This window comes from Oncorhynchus masou, chromosome 9 (genome assembly GCF_036934945.1).
Source record: "Oncorhynchus masou masou isolate Uvic2021 chromosome 9, UVic_Omas_1.1, whole genome shotgun sequence".
Classification (NCBI taxonomy): Eukaryota; Metazoa; Chordata; class Actinopteri; order Salmoniformes; family Salmonidae; genus Oncorhynchus; species Oncorhynchus masou.
This window is the reverse complement of record NC_088220.1, coordinates 40829973-40851604: the sequence shown is the minus strand read 5'-3', so window position 1 is coordinate 40851604 and position 21632 is coordinate 40829973. Positions and strand designations below refer to the sequence as shown.

The window sequence follows — 21632 nt, the reverse complement described above, 5'->3', positions numbered from 1 at the left end:
CAGTGAATAAAACAAACGTAGGGAGGAGGCTTCTAATGTTAACATGCATGAAACCAAGGCTTTTACGGTTACAGAAGTCAACAAATGAGAGCACCTGTGGAATAGGAGAGGAGCTAGGCACTGCAGGCCCTGGATTAACCTCTAAATCACCAGAGGAACAGAGGAGGAGTAGGATAAGGGTACGGCTAAAGGCTATATGAACTGGTCGTCTAGTACGTTACGAACTGAGAGTAAAAGGAGCAGGTTTCTGGGTGCGATAGAATGGATTCAAGGCATAATGTACAGACAAAGGTATGTAGGATGTGAGTACATTGGAGGTAAACCTAGGCATTGAGTGATGATGAGAGAGATATTGTCTCTAGAGACATTTAAACCAGGTGATGTCATTGCATATGTGGGAGGTGGAAATAAATGGTTGGTTGAGCAGGGCTCGAGGCTCTACAGTGAAATAAAACAATAATCAATAACCAGAACAGTAATGGACAAGGCATACTGACATTAGGGAGAGGCATGCGTAGCCGAGTGATCATAAGGGTACAGTGAATGGTTGGGCTGGCTGGAGACACGGCAATTCAGACAGCTAGCAGGCCGGGGCTAGCAAGCTATCAGAAGTGAAAAGGATCTATTCAGTTTGACCCAAGTTAAACAATTTAAAGGCAATGCTACCAAATACTAATTGAGTGTATGTAAACTTCTGACCCACTGGGAATGTGATGCAAGAAATAAAAGATGAAATAAATCATTCTCTCTACTATTATTCTAACATTTCACATTCTTAAAATGAAGTGGTGATCCTAACTGACCTAAGACAGGGAATTTTTACAAGGATTAAATGTCAGGAATTGTGAAAAACTGAGTTTAAATGTATTTGGCTAAGGTGTATGTAAACTCCCGACTTCAACTGTATAAACATCAAGTTACCAATAAATGTATGTTTTCATATGTAGCTACAGCAAACGTGTTGTTATAGGGCTTAAAAATAGAATCCGTAGCAGTGAAACTACAACGTCCGTTTGCAATATTACAACAAATATGTTACTTCAAACACCATTTTTCCCTTTGGACATCACTGCACATCACGGCACATGTGATAAAACAGCAGAGTGTGTACAATAATTTACCACGGTGCAAGATCCTCCTCTGCCCCATTTCAAATAACAAATGCAACTGGGGCGACCAGTGGCGCTGTTTGAATGATGGCAAACTTTTCGGTCCTTCGTTTCTCCTATTTATTTTTAAAGCCTGTAAATGTGTGTATTCATATAGCTACAGTACACTAGTGGTTATGGGGCGGTTATAGGAAAGGGGGGTATGACGACAATATTCTAGGTCCCTCCTTCTGCTGTTTCTTTTTAAAGCTCAGGCCACAGTAGTGCTTGGCACCTCCATGGCTCCATCTGCTCCGAACAGAGAAGACAGATGACTCTGGTACCACTTAATAGACACAAGAGACACAGATTGCTTTTCCTCAGGTGGCTCTGAATGCCTTTGAGTGCTATCTAGCCATTTCATTTGCATCTCCAAACCCTAGCGCCTGCGGAGGCAAGGTTAATGCAGACGCACATTCAGTCGTTGCCGTGCCGGGACAGAGACGGATGTGCCAAAGTGGTGCACTCATGAATGCACACACACACACACATGCACACACACACGCACACAAACACATAGGAATACACAAATAAAGACAAATACACAGACAATGACACACACACAAACACACACACACACACACACAGTGATGATAATGAGATGCAAGTGGCTCACTTGTTGTCTCTCTAACTGTATCCACAAAGGAGTTCCCATCCCAGGCAGCTGTATAATGTTATAAATAATATGACCCATCACCAGGCCTGCATGGGTCTAGGCACGGCTGTGGAATTTGCATATGAGGTGTAGAAGTGGTGACATAAACCTGCGTCTTCAACACATTTCGGATGCTGCTGTAATCAATCTTTACCATTTCCATTGCGTGGTTTCCTGTTACATTGCAATCCTTGCTCTCACTCCTATTCTGAGACAAATTGTAAAAAAGTTACAAAAGAGTTGCAGAAACTGGTTGATGCTGTTGCTGGATAATTTACTGAATCTTGTTGTTTGTTTTTTTTATATATGTTTTCTAAAAGTGAAATGACCATAAAATTTGAAAAACTTAATGTCTCTTATAAGATGTGCATCCTTGCTATACAACTATAATGCGATTCAGTGTGATTTCAACAGCAATCTGCAGTCCAAGGAGAACAAAAACTATTTCCTTTTGTCTGTTAAAAAGCATGGTCACACACCACTACATTAATGCTGGTTGCAACTCCAAGATTCCTTAGGGCAATGGATCAATTAACTCAGAGTAGGATAAAGCCCAAATGAAGAGAATGATCCCCATTGATATTGTATTCAAATTTGTCTGAATGTTACAAAACACATTGTCTTTATTCAATGCTAAGAGTGTGTGTGAATGCAAGGACACTCGAGCAGCAGAAAATGTTTGCGCGAGGATCTCTTCGAATGGGTGCCGAGTGCAGAGCAGCGTGCCCTGTGGCTGAACGCTTGCCTGAATAGACCGAGGGTAGTGTTGAATAGAGTGCACTCTCTCGATTTGTACCTACAGCTACATCTGAAAGGCCTGTTTTCTGTGCACGATGCTTCTATTCAGAACTGTATACAGTGATTTAACAAACACAAATCCAACAAGTTCATGATTTACACATCATATGACGGGACTCGATGTCTCTGTGGAAAATCGGTACATGTCTATTATGGTACAATACTAAATAGTGGATTTGTTTTATTCATTTCCGGCCTCAATGTACACTTATTGGAAGAGAGTAGATGATGATAGTCAGGATCAATTAGACAGAGCTTATTGTGTGTGTGTGTGTGCACGTACAAGCGTGCAAGTGTTGGGGAGGCGTTACTGTACCTTGGACCAGTTGACCCTCTTCATGACGGCCTCAGGCTTGTAGGTCTTCTTGGCCTCCAGTCCATAAGGCAGCTTGATGACAGGCATGGCCATCATAGGAGGCGGAGGGATGCCCGGCCCCCCGGGGATGGGCGGAGGAGGTGGGGGTCCACATCCAGGGGGAGGGGGTGGCCCTCCTCCTGGAGGTGGCGGGGGTGGGGGTGGAGGGGGCATGCTGGCCATGCCAGGAGGCGGCGGAGGTGGGGGAGGAGGGGGAGGGCAGCCGCCTGGTGGGGGCGGAGGCGGGGGAGGGGGTGGAGGTGCCAACCCCCCCGGCAGAGGTGAAGGTGGGACTACTGTCCCAGCCGCCGTTGGTCCGGCCGTGATCTGAAAAGACGGGAAAGCAATGTTAGAGACGGGACACAACATTCCCGTCATCACAGCACTCATAGGCCGGGGACCTGGAGGCCAGAGCTTTTACCACCATTACATGGATTACACTAGTCCGGCTAATGCACCTGGGTGATGGGTGAGGATGGAGGTAGGAGTATTTAGGGGGGAAAGGGATGGGCATTATCGTACTCACTTCAATTACAGATGATTGCCTTGATCCTGTGTGTGTTTGTGCTTCTTTGCACTTGAGCACGTGTGTGTGTATATTTGTGAAGAGAGTTGATAAAAGCATGTCTGAGGACTATCGTCCAAGTGCTATCGTCCCTTGGGCTTGAGCCTCATTGCAATTGTAGCAGTCATTTTCTGGGATGAGCACTATCAGCCAGCCAGAGGCCAGCACCTCACACTGGAGAAAGTGGGTCGCTCAGCTCCCTAAGACTACCAGACACATTAAATACAGTGGGGCAAAAGTATTACTCAGCCACCAATTGTGCAAGTTCTCCCACTTAAAAAGATGAGAGGCCTGTAATTTTCATCATAGGTACATTTCAACTATGACAAACACCATAATTTGCAAATAAATGCATTAAAAATCTTACAATGTGATTTTCTGGATTTTTTTCCCTCATTTTGTCTGTCATAGTTGAAGTGTACCTATGATGAATATTATAGGCCTCTCATCTTAAGTGGGAGAACTTGCACAATTGGTGGCTGACTAAATACTTTTTTGCCACACTGTATGTAGATACATAAACAAGAACCTATTGAGCTGTAGGTAAATATTGCAGGGAGGTATGTCACCTTTCCCATTAGAAGTCTGTAGAGCTCTAATACATGTTGAGTACGCTGGTGGCGACATGCGCGTGGATGGAGCACAGTGAGTGTGCAATAGCTGTACAGTACAGAGTCTGAGAGTGTGAGAGTTTCAGTGTGTGTGTGTGTTGTGTGTTTAAAGCACCCCATAGCCCACAGAGGATGCCCTTACATGGGCAGGATACAGACAATAAAGGGCAGATGTGTGAAAAGGCTGAACTTTGGGTGACACATGTTCTACAGGGGACGCTGCCAGTAATTAGTAGTGGGCCGCAAAAAGCCATTATAAACTGGGTGGTTCGAGCCCTGAATGCTGATTGGCTGAAAGCAATGGTATACGGTCTGACAAAACATTTATTTTTACTGTCTAATTACGGTTGTAAACAGTTTATAATAGCAATAAGGCACCTCAGGGGGTTTGTAGTATATGGCCAATATAACACGGCTAAGGGCTGTATCCAGTGGCCATCGAGGCTGTATCCTCGTGCCTAAGAACAGCCCTTAGCCATGGTACAGTATATTGGCCATATACCGCATGCCTTATTTATTAAATATACACCCTTCAGAGGTCACCCTTAGAGTATATACAGTGCATTCGGAAAGAATTCAGACCACTTGACTTTTGTTACATTACAGCCTTATTCTAAAGTGGATAATTATATTTCATTTTTTTGTCAATCTACACACAATACCCCACAATGACACATTTTTAGAAATGTATGAAAAAAATAATATGGAAATATCACATTTACATAAGTATTCAGACTCTTTACTCAGTACTTTGTTGAAGAATCTTTGGCAGTGTTACAGCCTCAACTATTCTTGGGTATGACGCTATAAGCTTGACTCTTTAGGGCATTATGACTCTTTATGTCATTAAGGCTTAATGAATGCTACATTTCACCACTCAACAAGTGTAGTGTTACACAAAGCAGAAAAGGAAAAAGGAATGCCCATGTTTATGGTGACCTCTGTGATTACTGTGTACTTAAGGAAAGATTATACACCCTATTCTCACTCATTTCTTCACATGAGAGGAGCTCCATGTCTGAGTTCATGATGTTTTTAATTGAATCAGACGCCGTTATATCTGCATTTTGCTAATAGATTAAGTGAATTAAGAGAAATATAGCCACCTGAAATGGAGTTGTTAATGAAGATGCTAATGCTATGCTAACGGCATCTATTGCAGTGGGGTTCTGCGGCTAGACAATGTATTGTATCGAATCCTCACATACTTGAGCACTCCGTTCCCTATTGACGCGTGTGTGTACACAGTGTATATGCAGCCGACATCTAACCATTGGGGGAGAACCCAGGGGATTGTCTGGCCACGGTTTAACTCCTAGATAAGAAACGCTGCCTCTGCCATCTTGAAGTCGACAAGATGGGTCTCACAAAGGAAGGCTATTAGGCGGTAGACAGGGGCAAAATTAAACCCATTACTGATAGGACAGAGACCAGCCAGCCCCTTGACAAGTCTGCCTGATCATAGTGCTTTACAGCATAAACATAATCATTGATAAAGGCGGTGGGGAGGGGGGCAATTAGACAGCATATAGCGTAGATAGGATTTGACCTTTGGGATTTATTAGAAGACAACGGTCTTTCTTTCCAAAAGTTTGCCCCACAGCTTTTCCACAACGTCATTTCCAAAAACCAATTTTGCCACCCCCCCACTCGGTCGATTATGTGGGTAATGTGGGACCAGTCTAATTTCTAAAGGTATTACAATTACAGAGTGTTTGATTACACAATGCCAGCAGTGGGTAGTTTATTAGGTAGGAAATTAAAAAGGTGTAGAGTGGTGAGGAGCGTTTAAAGCAAGCTGCCCCAACACCCATCGACACCCATATAGGTCTGTCAATCTCTGAGCCCGTCGTGGCCCATTTTCTCTTTCAATATTAATACGAAAGAATGAAAGCAAATTAGCTGCTAAATGAGAGCACCGTCTTTTCTGCATTCAGGAGCCCTCTGAGCCTCCTAGCTCTGGCTGCTCCAGCTCACTTGTTTTCCCTCTCTCTCTCGTCCCGCCGTGCTCTGGGCCCTCCAGCTTCGTCTACGGAATGCTAATCAACCCAGCGTTTGACAGCGCCCGAGGGATCTGCCGCCATCATCTCTCCGCTCTCCTCCGCCTTCTCCCACAGGTAAATCACTGGTGTACCATTCCTTTCCTACACCATAAAATCATATCATCAAACATCTTCCAGAACCTTCTACCTAGCAACATAGCTTTGTTTGGGTTTTATTGGTTTCTCTGGTTGAAACAACAACACTGAATAAAAATATAAAAGCAACATGCAACAAATTCAAAGTTACAGTTCATATAAGGAAACCAGTAAATGTAAATAAAATCATTAGGCTCTAATATATGCATTTCACATGACTGGGAATACAGATATGCATATGTTGGTCACAGATACTTTAAAAAAGGTAGAGCGTGGATCAGAAAACCAGTCAGTGTCTGGTGTGACCACCATTTGCCTCATGCAGTGCATCACATCTCCTTTGCAGAGTTGATCAGGCTGTTGATTGTGCCCTGTGGAATGTTATCCCGCTCCTCTTCAATGGCTGTGTGAGGTTGTTGGATATTGTCGGGAACTTGAACACACGTCTATCCAGAGCACCCAAAACATGCTCAATGGTTGACGTCTGGTGGGTATGCAGGCCATGGAAGAACTGGGACATTTTTTAGCTTCCGGGAATTGTGTACAGATTGTGACATGGGTACATTATCATGCTATAACATGAGATGATGGTTGCGGATGAATGGCATGACAATGGGCCTCAGGATCTCATCACGGTATCTCTGTGCATTCAAATTGTGATTGATAAATTGCAATTAGGTTAGTTTTCTGTAGCTTATGCATGCCCATACCATAACCCAAATGCCACCATGGGGCACTCTGCTCACAACATTGACATCAGTAAACCGCTTGTCCACAATACCCTATACACGCTGTCTGCCATCTGCCCGGTAGTGTTGAAACCTGAGATTCATCTGTGAAGAGCCCACTTCTCCAGCGTGCCAGTGGCCATCGAAGGTGAGCATTTGCCCACCAAAGTTAGTAACGACACCAAACTGCAGTCAGGTCAAGACCCTGGTCAGGATGACTAGAATGCAGATAAGTTTCCCTGAAACAGTTACTGACAGATTGTGCAGAAATTATTCAGTTGTGCAAACACACAGTTTCATCAGCTGTCAAGGGTGGCTAGTCTCCGACGATCCCGCAGCTGAACAAGCAGGATGTGGAGGTCCTGGGCTTGCATGGTTACACGTGGTCTGGGGTTGTGAGCCGGTTGGATGTACTACCAAATTCTCTAAAACAATGTTGGAGGTGGCTTATGGTAGAGAAATGAACATTCAATTATCCAGCAACAGCTCTGGTGGCCATTCCTGAAGTCAGCATGCCAATGTTGCACTCCCTCAAAACGTGAGACATCTGTGACAAAACTGCATATTTTAGAGTTGACTTTTATTGTCCCCAGCACAAGGGGCACTTGTGTAATGATCATGCTGGTTAATCAAGTTATTGATAAGCCACACTGTCAGGTTGATGGATTATCTTGGTAAAGGAGAAATGCTCACTAACAGGGACGTAAACAAATTTGTACACAACATTTCCGACAATTAAGCTTTTTGTGAGTATGGAAAATGTATGGGATCTTTTATTTCACCTCATAAAACATGGGACCAACACTTTGCATGTTGCATTTATATTTTGTTCAGCATAAGAGGCTGTTTCTAGATCAATGGTGCTGTTTTTAGGCTGGGTCTTGGTAGCTCCAGCCTGGTCACTGATCATGGCTAGATGTGAGTCAGAGAGAGCTGAGGCGGGGTGAGCAATGCCTCCTAATTGCTTCCTGGCGGCTATCCGTCTTGCTAGGCTCATCTGGGGCTCCGACTATTGTAGGAGAGTGGAGTGATATGAAACCTAATCCGTTCATTGAGGGATCCAAAGCTTCTAGAACTCGACGGGGGGGACGAGGTCGGACGGGTGGGTAATTAACTTGGACTATTATGCAATTAAACCTTCCCCCAATTTTGGCACTAATGAGCAAAGCATATATTCAATTATAAAGTGTTTACTGGGGAGAATTACATCACAACAGTCAAATGTCCACATTTGATTATCTTTTATGGAACACCTCAGTTGAGAGGTTTCAAGTACATCTCCCAGATTCATATAATACAATTTTTTTGTTAAGTATGATGCTTGAAAATTAAAATTCAGCGCAATCTCCAAACTTCCTTCTCCAATTACACACCAAGAGTGTGGCCCTATAATCAGATTCTGTGTTTTCAAAGGAATATAATGTAGATCACTGCATAATTATCAAACATCAATCATATGTAAAGTTCAGAGCAAACATCATACTTGACTTGGAGGGTGAGTTGATTTAGTTTCTGGTTGAAGATTAGGTTTCTCAATGTCCAGGCAATACCGGTCAATCACGTTAATAACAGAAAGAAAAAGGGAAGGGAGGGACCCGGATGCAAAGGGATCACCCACCTGCACCTTGCTCACAGCTTCACTGATGAGTTTCTGAGCCTCTTTAAGCTTGTTTGTTTCGCTAGTTAACTGGACAGATGGCAAACACAGACACAAAGGACACACAGACACACGCACAGACACAGAGAGCAACAGAGAGGGACACAGAGAGGGTGGTTAGCTAGACAGATAAAAGGAACAACAGTACTTTTGTTAACAGAGAACAGAGGCTAACATCAAACACAGAAAAAGGTAAAGCAGAGGGGTATGTTATAGAGAAATTCCCTGATACAGTTAAAACATGGTTATGATGAAATTAGTACTGTCTGTCTGTCTGTCTGTCTGTCTGTTGCATCTGTACTACCTGTCAGATGGTATACCAAGTTCACATTTATTTAATATCCTCAAACAAGCAAATATTTTACAGCATTAAAATGTCACCATCCCATAAAGTTGTACTGGGTATTAGATGAAAAAACCTAGTCATCTACAAAGCATAGATACAGCCATTTATATGATAACACAGTGGTAGACAAGTATTTGTATCCTCAAAATCCATTCAATCCCTTTGGAACGCTGTGTTGAAATATGTTCTAGCAAATCACATTCACCACTTTTCCATCTCATACAGTTGAAGTCGTAAGTTTACATACAGTTAGGTTGGAGTCATTTAAACTCATTTTTCACTCCACAAAAGTATTGTTAAGAGACATATTATTTCACTTAATCACCATTCCAATGGGTCAGAATAAAAATAAATCAGTCAAGACCTCAAAAATGTTGGACCTCCACAAATCTGATTCATCCTTGGGAGCAATATCCTATTGCCTGAAGGTACCACGTTCATCTGTACAAACAATAGTACGCAAGAATAAACACCATGGGACCAAGCCGCCATCATACCGCTCAGGAACGAGACGTGTTCTGTCTCCTAGAGATGAACGTACTTTGGTGTGAAAACTGCAAATCAATCCCAGAGAACAACAGCAAAGGACCTTGTGAAGATGTTGGAGGAAACAGGTACAACTGTATCTACATCCACAGAAAAACGGGTTCTATATCGATATAACATGAAAGGCCACTCAGCAAGGAAGAAGCCACTGCTCCAAAACCGCCATAAAAAAAGCCACTCTACGGTTTGCAAATGCACATGGGGACAAAGATCATACTTTTTGGAGAAATGTACACTGGTTTGATGAAACAAAAATAGAACTGTTTGGCCATAATGACCATAGTTATGTTTGGAGGAAAAAGGGGGAAGCCTAAGAACACCATCCCAACCGTGAAGCATGGGGGTGGCAGCATCATGTTATGGGGATGCTTTGCTGCAGGAGGGACTGGTGTACTTCACAAAATCGATGACATCATGAGGAATGGAAAATTTGGTGGATATATTGAAGCCACATCTCAAGATATCAGTCAGGAAGTTAAAGCTTGGTCGCAAACGGGTCTTCCAAATGGACAATGACCCCAAGCATACTTCCAAAGTTGTGAGAAATAGCTTAAGGACAGCAAAGTCAAGCTATTGGAGTGGCCATCAATCACAAAGCCCTGACCTCAATCCTATAGAACATTTGTGGGCAGAACTGAAAAAGTGTGTGCGAGCAAGGAGGCCTACAAACCTGACTCAGTTACACCAGCTCTGTCAGGAGGAATGTGACAAAAATTCACCCAACTTATTGTGGGAAGCTTGTGGAAGGCTACCCGAAACATTTGACCCAAGTATTAGTTAATTTAAAGGCTATGCTACCAAATACTAATTTAATCTATGTAAACTTCTGACCCACTGGGAATGTGATGAAAGAAATAAAAGCTGAAATAAGTCACTCTCTACAATTATTCTGACATTTCACGTTCTTCAAATAAAAGTGGTTATCCTAACTGACCTAAGAAAGGGAATTTTTACTAGGATTAAATGTCAGGAATTGTGGAAAAACTGAGTTTAAATGTATTTGGCTATGGTGTATGTAAACTTCCAACTTCAACTGTGTGTGTGTGTGTGTGTGTGTGTATTTTATCCCGAAGACAAATGTGCCAAAAGTTCTAACATTCTAACATCTTAACAACAGCCGTTGAGTAGATGGTACATACTCAACCGTGTAGTGAAACATATTTATATGGAGTTGTTCTTACAGAGTTTGCCTTTACTGTGGACTGAGGAGTATTAAATATTTAACATGTATAATGGAAAAGGAGGTAGAAACTTCCATAAAGGAGACCGAATAAGGACTTCCATTTCTTGAACTTGGTCATAAAGTGCAAAATGGAAGGTGAATAGGGAACTTTTACACTCCATCCTTAACTATGGAGAGTTCAAGACCATAGACAATCTCCATTTTATAGACCATATCCCCTGAGGAATGTGGATGGCATACAGTGTCTTAACAAAACATGAACTTTAACAGTTCAAGCCTAGCCTAGACTTCAGCTGCGATGGATGGAATTTAAGTACATTACACTGGTACAGTACACAAAACACTCATGTACAGAGGAGCTATATTTTAAAGACCATATCCCAAGGGAAAGTGGATGGCATGTCGTGTCTTAACAAAAGTTTAACCTCACAAGCATAGTTTAGACTCTTCAGCTATGATTGATGTAGCTTAAGTACATTAACATGAGTACAATATAGTAGACAATACACATGTATTAAACATAAGGTAGTGAAATAATGTACAAAAACATATGTTTTAAGATGTAATAGCCAGAGAAACAGCAGGTAGACTGGCAGAGCCAGAGAGTAGTCTGCTACGCCTTCCAACCTTTTCCTAACCATGTTGGTTCAGCTACATGGCCGCCAGGTTGTGTAAGCCCAATAATGGCACGACACAGGTAGGTCCAAGGTACCTACCACACCTCTAAATTATTTATCTCACCCTTATCCAATTCTACAAACACCTCCCCCGCTCTCTCTGAGCAGAGGTGGGTTCGTACGGGTTGGAAGGTGGATTAATTCCATTTGTTGTGTTTTCATTCAGTTTTGTCAATGTTTACAGGCCATTCCTGTGCTCGATCGGATCGTGGGGGATAATCAAACAGACATCAAAAGGGGTCTGCTTGTTGCAATGTGAAAGTTCCCTGAGACAGACTCTCATTAAATGTGTCGGTTCACAGACAAGGTGAAGTCGTAGGGGTTAGGAGACAAGAGTGAGACGCGTGTGCTTTTATTTCCATGAAGGGCTCTGTCGACGAGATGTGAACAGCTTTCCAACTTCATTCATATTCAATAAAATGGCAGATGCACCACCACAGCAGCTTTGATGAAGAATCTGAGTGTAGTGTGTCTTTGCATGGATATAGAGGTGCATCGCTCCGGAAGATAATGGCTTTGTACAACACCGTGTCAGAGGTGGATTAGGTTGCATAATACAAAGGCTTTAGTCCTTCGGCTGTTGCAGTTTCAACCCTTTTAAACAGGTCGACTATAAACTCAGTTTTCAAAGGAAGAAAAAGGCCTGTATGTCTAGTCTTTGTGTAGGCGACATCATCGAGAAGGACACACTTTATAATTTAAATAATTGTCTTATTAAAATGGGAGTATCTTGCTAGCGCCTACATTTTCCCATTTCAAGTGTGCTGCATTGCAAGATTTCCACACCGCAACCAAAGTTTTGCTGTGATTACAAAATGTGTACCTCCTGATAACGTGTTGTGAGATAAACAAAATAATATGTGCCAGGAAGCCGTGGACATATTGAGAGCTATGACACATGTACTATGCCTGAAGAGATGAAATTGACGACGCGTGTCTGTTCTTAGCAAGAGCTTTCCTACTGAGCAACCTCCTACCTCCAACTCAAAAGGCACGGGTCTCTCTCTTTCTGTCCCTCTACGTGCCTCCAGTGCAATAGCTGAAACCTTTCGGGAAAACAACCTTATGAAACACATTTAATAAAGGAACCAATTTGACCATGAGCGCATTCCTGACAACATACATGTTAACATCGTCCTCCTTTTAGGCCGTGCCAACACACCCACGGGATGTTACTTGAAGAACTTCTAGCCATATTCATGGGAGCTCTCACTGAGCGCATTAGATGTTTCCCTGCTGTGGCAGATGTCTGTTGATGTGCAAAGCTCCAGCCGCACCGAGGCATTTGAAGGAGCGTTCACAGACGGCAGGAAGAGAAGGAGCTGACTCTCGGGGGCTTCACTCTGCTACACTACCTGTTAATGCACCACAAACAGACTGGCTTCAAAAGACTGGGGGCCTAGAATAAGAGTACATAAAAAGCAGCACTCAGGGAAAGCAGGTAAGCAGAGTCTGACGCTGCCTGATGCAGAGAGAGAGCAGGAGAAAGAGAAAGATAGAGGGAGATAGAAAGGCAGTGATAGAGAGCAAAGAAAAAGAAGGGATGATAGAAAGTGATGAGGGGGAAGGAGGTGCGGAGGAGCCCCAGCCACCGTGGCGGCCTCATGAATATGTGCGGGAGGCGGGTGGGCAGTCGTTGGGGCGCTGAGCGAATGATGAACGAGTTTGGCCGAGAGAGCAGGTAACGAGTGTCGACATGGCACTCAGGCAGATGAAGTGGGGGAGTGAGGACTGCACACAAATGAAGTGCAATCGGGGAAGAAAGAAAAGGAACTTAGCCTTGGCCTGGCCAGGAAGAAGGCCAAGCCGCGCGCTGCACCTAAATGAGAATAAATGGTCGTTGAGGCTGCCAGGGATCTTAATGATAGCCACTTGTCTTTGGGAAAAGTCCCGGCGATGCGTGACAGGGCTAAATGTGCAGGTGCGGAAAAGGGATGGGATGGGGGAGCGTGGACATTTGCAACTGCAACAGAATTTAGTTTGGAGAAAAACAATCTCGGATACTGGATGCCATGCCATCTTTCAGCATTGGTTTATATTAAATTCGGTAAGCAGGGAAGCAAACTGCCCTTTCGTCTCAAGGCAGCACTGAAGTGTTTAAAATTGGGTTAAGGAGGAAATAGCAGTAATTTTCTGTGCTCAGGTTTGAGGGGTTTTGTTTGGAAGAGACAGGGATGCCAAGGCCAGAGAATAAATGCAATCCATCTCTTTGATGATACAATTGCATGGAACAGGCTCCCATGGAGCAATTCACCCAATATCGAATGCAAGATTTTAAAAAGAAGATTGACCCTTTATTGAATCAAACGCTCCCACATGGCTGAAAAATAACCACTTAGAAGGAGTCTCGCATCTGTGATTGGGGTAGAAAGGTTTCAATTTGACCAAATTAGTAAAAGTCATTTTCCTCACAACCGGATTAACTTGGACCATCATGCTTTGGAGAAACAACTAAATGCCTTCTTTCATATGATGTGATCAATGTTAGATGCTAACCCCAATCTTGGTTTAGTGTTTCCTTTATTTCCCATTCTCTTGTCAATACTGGGTTTGTACAACACCTCTATGGAGAGCATGTGGCTTCAGACTGCAGTTTGGGGTTGTGGGTGTGCATGCCCCCCCCCCCTCCTCTGGTGTCATTACCTGGGTCTTCAGGTTGCAGATCTGCCCTTCCAGCTCTTTGATTTTCTCCTCCTTCTTCTGGGACTCGGCCTGGGCATCCTGCCGAGCGCTGAACTCCTCATCGAACTGCAACAATTCAACACAGCACAAACACACACAGACACACACACACACTCTGGTTAGGGCCAGGGTGTCTCAAGAGAACGGCCTACTGCGGGGCATGTCAACATACACAAAAAAACACAGCCTCGCATGCACTTGTCCCCCATCTCTATTCATAGGCCTCTGGTGGCCCTCTACCCCGTCGTCTTCTGTCTGTGTTTTGGGTCTGGCTTTCATGTGTTGGTGATGGACCTAACCTTGTGGGAAAGCAACCAGTGTCAGGACAATGTTTTCTCTGTCACCACAGGAGCGGTCACTGCTCGCATTCCAGGACACCTCAGATGTACACAAATGTATGCACTCACTACTGTAAGTCACTCTGGATAAGAGCATCTGCTAAACAAATTAATTTTCCCCCACCACACAGAGGCAGGGATGATGTGGGGAGTGGAGGCATCTGCTGGCTGGTGATACTTGACCAAGCCTTTAGAGAGGAGTACTTGAGTACCAAACTCTACCCTGCCTTTAATCAGACATAATGGTCTGAGTCACAACACTTCTGGAGGATTCTGTTGGATGGACCAATGACTCACACAGTATTACTGTTCTACTGAAAAATATACCGTGTCAACTGATTAAATGTACTGTCTATCATTACATTGGAATTAAGTACATTTGTCCTTCCTTTGAAGATGAGTGTGGACGCTTAATAAAGTACTGCAACCCAGTTCTAAAGTACATAAAAGCATCAGAAGGTATGCTATCACATTGGGCTGAGCGGATGAGAGGAGACTCCATTCTTCCCTAAACACTGTAGCTTTTATTCTAAAATGTAACTCATAAAACACATCTCAGAGAGTTTTCTGAACTGTTTCCTCTCCGGTGTGTCTTTGATGCACAAAATGACCTAAAGTAATAAGTTAATACATGAGAAAACTGGTTATTTCAAGGCCCCTATTGCAATGACATGTCCATAAAGGGTTCTGAACAGTATCTGTACATATCGTAACTCGCACCCCGTCGCGGACACAAACACGTTTATATGTTGGAGCATCGGCATTGATCCTTGCAAAACTGAGACAGATCATGTACTTCTGTTGCCAGCTATTGATCAGGGCCCAGAAATCAATAGCTTGTCTGGGAGCTCTAGGTGGAAAAACGTTTCTGATGGGAGTGTGGTGGTGGCATACCAATGGCATTGAGAGGTTGATGCATTATACTTCACCTTCTTGGAGAACTCAGCAGCCTTCAGATCGCTCTCATCCACTTTGGCTTTATCCACGCACTGATCTGTAAGACAAAAGGGGCCGACAGCAGTGACGGCAGTAAGCAACCATGAAGTGACTCTGATTCTCTCAATTATACTGTACATTGTTAACATCCTATTTAAGACTCCACATCAAACGTAAAGTGAATATTACAACGGAGAGAGAGAGAGAGAGAGAGAAAGAGAAAGGAAATAGAGGTAATGAGTGAAGAACCTGTCATCTCCTTCTTTTTCACATATCCCCCTGGGAATTTGTATTCTGTTCGGCAGGTTTGCTGACCTTCATTTAAAAAAACCAAGCCCCGAAACATTTGTTTTCAACTCATTAAAGCACAGCGATAGAAAAAAAGTTAGAAAATCTAACATTAATATTTTTTTCATGGATGGGCTTGGAAACTTTTAATGAGCCTTTGTTGGCAAGTCACAGAACTGTTAGTGACAATAACAAAAAAAAAAGAAAGGAGATCTCAGTTATTTCATGATATTGTCTCTATTTGAAGACAATGAATGATTGCATATCTAGGGCAAACTAACATGGTTTCCTCTATGATTCCTGGAAAGCTGCTGATGAATGTCTTCAGCAGAGTGAAAACCTTGTGAAATCTGCAATGAGCTTATGATGAGACATGATGTGCCACAGTCTCACCTAACAGATAATGTATTATGTATGCATAATCAGACTACCTTATCTTATATATGTCAAGCAGGTGCAGGTGTTTCTGGGTAGGCTCTCAGGGGGGGGGGATAATAATAGAATGGCAACGGAATATAGCGACATCCCCCACCGTGTCCGCGGAAAAATATGTCAGAGGATGATATAGACAGACTTGAAGACAAAATGTAATTTATACTGAATCATCAAGACTAGCATAAAAAAACAGATAGTGATTTAAACTCTAATTGTCTTATTTTCTTTCTGTCTGTACAATATGTAGGTGAGGGCGACCGAGGAGGCAAAAGCAGAAACCAACAAAAAAACGGTTTAAAATGTGTTCATAATGACATCAGTGTATAATGGTTACCTACTTGGGTGCAAATTCACCCTTCTTAATGTCAGAGGAAGCACAGAGATCTGGCAGACCTACCGATAAGGTGGGTGAAGTCTACATCCAATCTCTCCCTGTATCCGAAGTCTGGGTCCATCCCACTACGATGGAGGACCACCTGTGAGACACATTCCTCTATCACCTTGTAGTACTGGGGCCTGAGAGAGCAGGGAGCAAAGCACAACACAGTTAGCATTAACACCAAGAACAGGAGAATGACAAACTTACACAGCCCTAATTCTCCACAAATTATCCCCTTAGTCAACCTCGAGGTCACAGAATGCCAGATCGAAAAGGTTTCACAGTTGAACAAAAATATTAAATCAAATTTGATCACTTGCTTTTGCGCAGATCTTGAAATCACTAAATTAATCTTGGTGGTGTGGAACTCGGAGAGGTTTGGCTCGCGTCCATTCAAGGTGACAAACGGGGAGTGCGGCCAACCGTCACGATGCCCGCTCGCCTAATTTGCAATCATCTTTGCCAATTAAGGGCGCTCATAAACCAAAAATGCTAATCTAATCAGTGTAATGTGTCTAATTAAAAGCACAATGGCATGGAAAACATGTCTGCGTGTTTTGGGAGGGTGACATAGCGAGGGGGTATCGTCAGCCGGGGCTCATGTTCACACCACACAGGTTGGCGTGTGACCTTTTCCCAGTTATATTATCAACTTTAATTGCGAGTGACATTTAGCAAATACAATGTCAACTTAAGCTGAGCCCCGTAGTGGCAAATAATTAGGTTCCAAGCATGACCTTGAATGGTGCCAGCAGAAATGCAATTTTCCCACCAGAAATGTCTCATCTCCTCTCCCCCCCGAGCATACGGAGACTGAATTTTAATGATTAGGGATCGTTTCCGAGGAACTATTGCCCGGCTCAAAAATCCACACTCGAGGTACATGGATAATTTATCACTTGCTCCCGGTCAATGCTAGTTAAATCCGGGATTCACAAAATGAATGTGGATCTTTCCAGGTTCCGAGAAGTTGTTGCCAGTCATATCACACTTACTTTATGATGCCTCTGCCAACTTATTTGATTAGGATTACTTCCTCAGGGCAGTATGGAACTGCATGGGAAGCAATGATCGGTGTGAAACAAAAAGTATGTGAATGTAGAAGTATAACCTACACTCCAGAGGTTATCTGGAGTTTGCTTAATTAAAGTGATGTTGACTGAGTGACAGCCGGTGAACTACTGCACACACGGTTTAAAAAAAATGTGCATAGACTATATGGGGCAGTTTCTCAGATAAATTAAGACTAGTCCTGGACTAAAAAGCAGTGTCAATGGAGAACTGGAACCGCTCATATACGCACATACAGAGACAGAGAGAGTCATTTTGTACTGTGGCTATGTGAGAAGCCTCATAATCACACTGTGGGTGAAGGAGGTTAGGCACAGCTGCCAGCCGGTCCTCATGTACCCTAATATGTTTTCCTCCCACACAGAAAGATCTGAGGGCCGCCTATATTAGGAGTGCCAGCAATCTGTGGACGGCAGATTTGCTGTGCTCTAATTTCCTCTTGGCTTCTGTCGTCGGACGCAATGCTTCTCACTGATACTCAGGGTGAGTGGTGGGGAGGCTCAGAAGGCTGATATCATAACATGGCTATGATGCAGATAAGAAAATCAAAGCTTGTTTCAAAGTCCTGCTCTTTTTCTACTTCTTTTGGAAAGGAGAGCAGGGGGTAAGAGCATTGATGTGGCTCAAATAGACAAATTCCTCTGAGCGGAGGCCTCTTTATGAACTAGATAGGCTGGATTTGTCGGGATGCATTTCATTTCAGAGAGATCACGGCAAAAACACAAAAGTGCAGAGCTCTGAATACGAATGGGGAAACACGTGCGAATGCATATTGACAAACAATTTACATGATCTAATTTCTGCTTATACTATATGCATTATATGTGGGGCTTTATTTGTGATGACAAGGAGCAAATGGTGGTTCCCTCTAAAATGTGGGCAGTCCTTATCATAACGTAAACAGATATTAGAAGAACCAAAACAAGTCAAACCAGATTTCCATGAAGCACAACGTTTTTGTAAGCATGAAATGGCAAATGTTTTGTTCCAGCGACTGGATTCGCCCACTCGTGATGATAACGAACGAGCACACGTCGCCCCTGTGTGGCTTAGCGCTAACCCGGCTTACGACTGTCACCGATGTAGACCACATTATTATCTCAATAAGCTGCCCTATTTTCCCGGCATCCCCCGCTCCTCCCTGCCACCACCACTGAGATAACTGGGGAAGCAGCGAGTGACCCAGAACTGTCAAGCCCTACCAGAGCCTGGACAGGGCAGGGCACCAGAAGTCAACATACAGGGCCTTCAGAAAGTATTCACACCCCACATTTTGTTGTGTTACGGCATGATTTTAAAATGGATTAAATTGATATTTTGTGTCACTGATCTACACACAGCACTCCGTAATGTCAAAGTAGAATTATGTTTTAGAAATGTTTACAAAATGAAAATCTGAAATGTATTGAGTCAAAAAGTATTCAACCCTTTTGTTATGGCAAGCCTAAATAAGTTTGGGAGTAAAAATGTCACATAATAAAAGTCACATACTAAGTTGCATGGACTCTGTGTGCAATAATAGTTTTTAACATGATTTTTGAATGACTACTTCATCTCTGTACCCCACACATACAATTATCAGTAAGGTCCCTCAGTCTGGCAGTGAAGTTCAAGCACAGATTCAACCACAAAGACCAGGGAGGTTTTACAATGGTTCGCAAAGAAGGACACCCATTGGTAGATTGGTAACACAATGAAGCATGGTGTAGTTATTAATTACACTTTGGATGGTGTATCAATACACCCAATCACTACAAAGATGCAGGCGCCAAGTGACAACATGGCTTACAGTTGCCAGAGAGGAAGGAAGTCGGAAGCAAACCTTTCAGGCATTTCACAATGAGGCCAATGGTTTTTAAACGACGGCTGTGATAGGAGCAATGTTCCCTCAAATTTCAGGCCTGCAGAGCGGAAACATTCAGGGCTTGAAATTAACCTGTTTATCCACTTGTCCTTCAGACAAGGTGACTGAAAATGTTGTTGTGCTGTTTGATGCAAGAAACCACTTTACAAAATAAAATGCATTATTATTCCCATACCATTATTACAGAGAATCAGACAAATGATGCTACCCTCTGACTGTTGGTTACTTATCTTATTCAAGCCCGTCTCAAAATACAACACTCCCCTTTAAATACAAAAAAAAGACTTTACCTTACTAGCTTTTCAAATGCACACGTTTTCTGCTCTTGTAGGAAGCAATCACTCCCCTATTGCTGACTACAAATGATCTTTAACTGGGCTAATAACTTACTAACTAGAAAATGATGTGAACAAAATGTGCACACGTGCCTACATACAGCTCTCGCTTTGATCTCAAAACAAGGGCATCTACTCAAAACCGCTCATGCTGTAAACAGTCCAGTTCAAAGTAAATGGCACAGATATATATATGGCAAGTGTCTATGTGCCTACAGGGCTACTGCAGCTCAGATTGTTTACGGCGCACCGGTCAGTCTGTGTAGAGTACGGGCTGGGTCATGTATGTCAATGCAATAGAATCCTATTCCGATGCGTTCTGCCTAAAATATCTTGCAAAGTTAGTTTTTCATACTAAGTCTTGTATACTTCGTTTTGTTTCGGTATGTTGCATTGAAAGTGGCTAATACTGCATTGATTCTATCACAGTTGCCACAGGAAAGGGAAAAGTTGATAGTGTTAACTAACAGGGAAAAACTCTAGAAAGTTGAGTGAAGTTCAATCTCGTGCTTCTCTCTGTGGGCTGATATTTATTCTACAAGACAGTCCCGGGGAACTGCGCAGTTGTCTCGGGGATACTGTGCGCCCGTGCGCAGTTTAGAGGGAACATTGGATAGAAGATAACTGAGGATGGATCAACAACATTGTAGTTACTCCACTATACTAACATAATTTACAGAGTGAAAAGAAGGAAGCACCCCAAAAAAATATTCCAAAACATGCATCCTGTTTTCAATAAGGCACGGTCCTGAATACAAAGCGTTATGTTTAGGGCTGTAATCACTGCCAAATGTGAGTCTAACATGTATTGATTCAGGGGGTTGAATTCTTATATAATCAAGATACATTAGTATTTTACTTTCTATAAATTACATTAAAAAACTACAAAATAAAGGCTTTCTTCCACTTTGACACAGTATTCTGTTTAGATCGTTGACAAATTTATTTATTTTTACAAGTAAATCAATTGTTATCCAACTTTGTAAAAACAACATGTGGAAAAAGTCAAGGGGTGTTAATACTTTATGAAAGCACTGTACGTCCCCAGCACCAGTCCTTCCATCTTTCACTCTGTCACCTTCCCCCTCTATTTGGCTTCTAGCACCAGCACAAGCTCCCCTCCAAACCCCCTGCTCCACAAGACCAGTGTAATCCCCATATCGCTCCTCTCCAAAGGAGGAGATTGCTCTATATTTACCAGGGGTTTGAATTGCTCCCATTTGTTAAGCATGGCACTCGCAGATTAATTACTGAAAATAAAATAAGCCACAAATGATGCCCATTATTATTTTCTAAATTCTTCATGCTCTGTCAAATTGGTTTTTGATCATTGCTAGACAACCATTTGCAGGTCTTGCCATAGATTTTCAAGTAGATTTAAGTCAAATCTGTAACTAGGCCACTCAGAAACATTCACTGTCTGCTTGATAAGGAACTTACATGTAGATATGGCCTTGTGTTTTAGGTTGTTGTCCTGCTGAAAGGTGAATTCATCTCCCAGTCTCTGGTGGAAAGCAGACTGAAGCAGGTTTTCCTCTAGGATGTTGCCAGTGCTTAGCTCCATTTAGTAAATGTTTAATCTTGAAAAATTCCCCAGTCCTTAACAATTACAAGCGTACCCATAACAACATGCAGCCCCCACTATGCTTGAACATATGGAGAGTGGTACTCAGTAATGTAATGTTTTGGATTTGCTCCAAACATAACTTTCCGTCCTGAATACAAATTTCTTTGCCACATTTTTTGCAGTATAACTTTAGGATGCATGTTTTGGAATGTTTTTATTTAAAACTACAATGTTGTTGACTCATCCTCAGTTTTCTCCCATCACAACCAGCTAAACTCGGTAACTGGTTTAAACCATTGAGTCACTATTGGCCTCATGGTGAAATCCCTG

General features: G+C 42.8%; 1 protein-coding gene across 8 annotated transcripts in view; it reads right to left on the bottom strand.

Moving 5' to 3' along the window:
* The window catches only part of LOC135545985 (protein diaphanous homolog 2-like), a 626286-nt gene that overhangs the window by 404645 nt on the left and 200009 nt on the right, over window positions 1-21632 (bottom strand). For all 8 annotated transcript variants that reach the window (XM_064974017.1, XM_064974023.1, XM_064974020.1 and 5 more), the window contains 4 exons: window positions 16484-16602; window positions 15357-15421; window positions 14051-14155; window positions 2918-3283 (listed from right to left, as the gene is read on the bottom strand). In XM_064974017.1, coding sequence (XP_064830089.1) covers window positions 2918-3283; window positions 14051-14155; window positions 15357-15421; window positions 16484-16602 — 655 coding nt within the window. The remainder of the gene's footprint in view (window positions 1-2917; window positions 3284-14050; window positions 14156-15356; window positions 15422-16483; window positions 16603-21632) is intronic.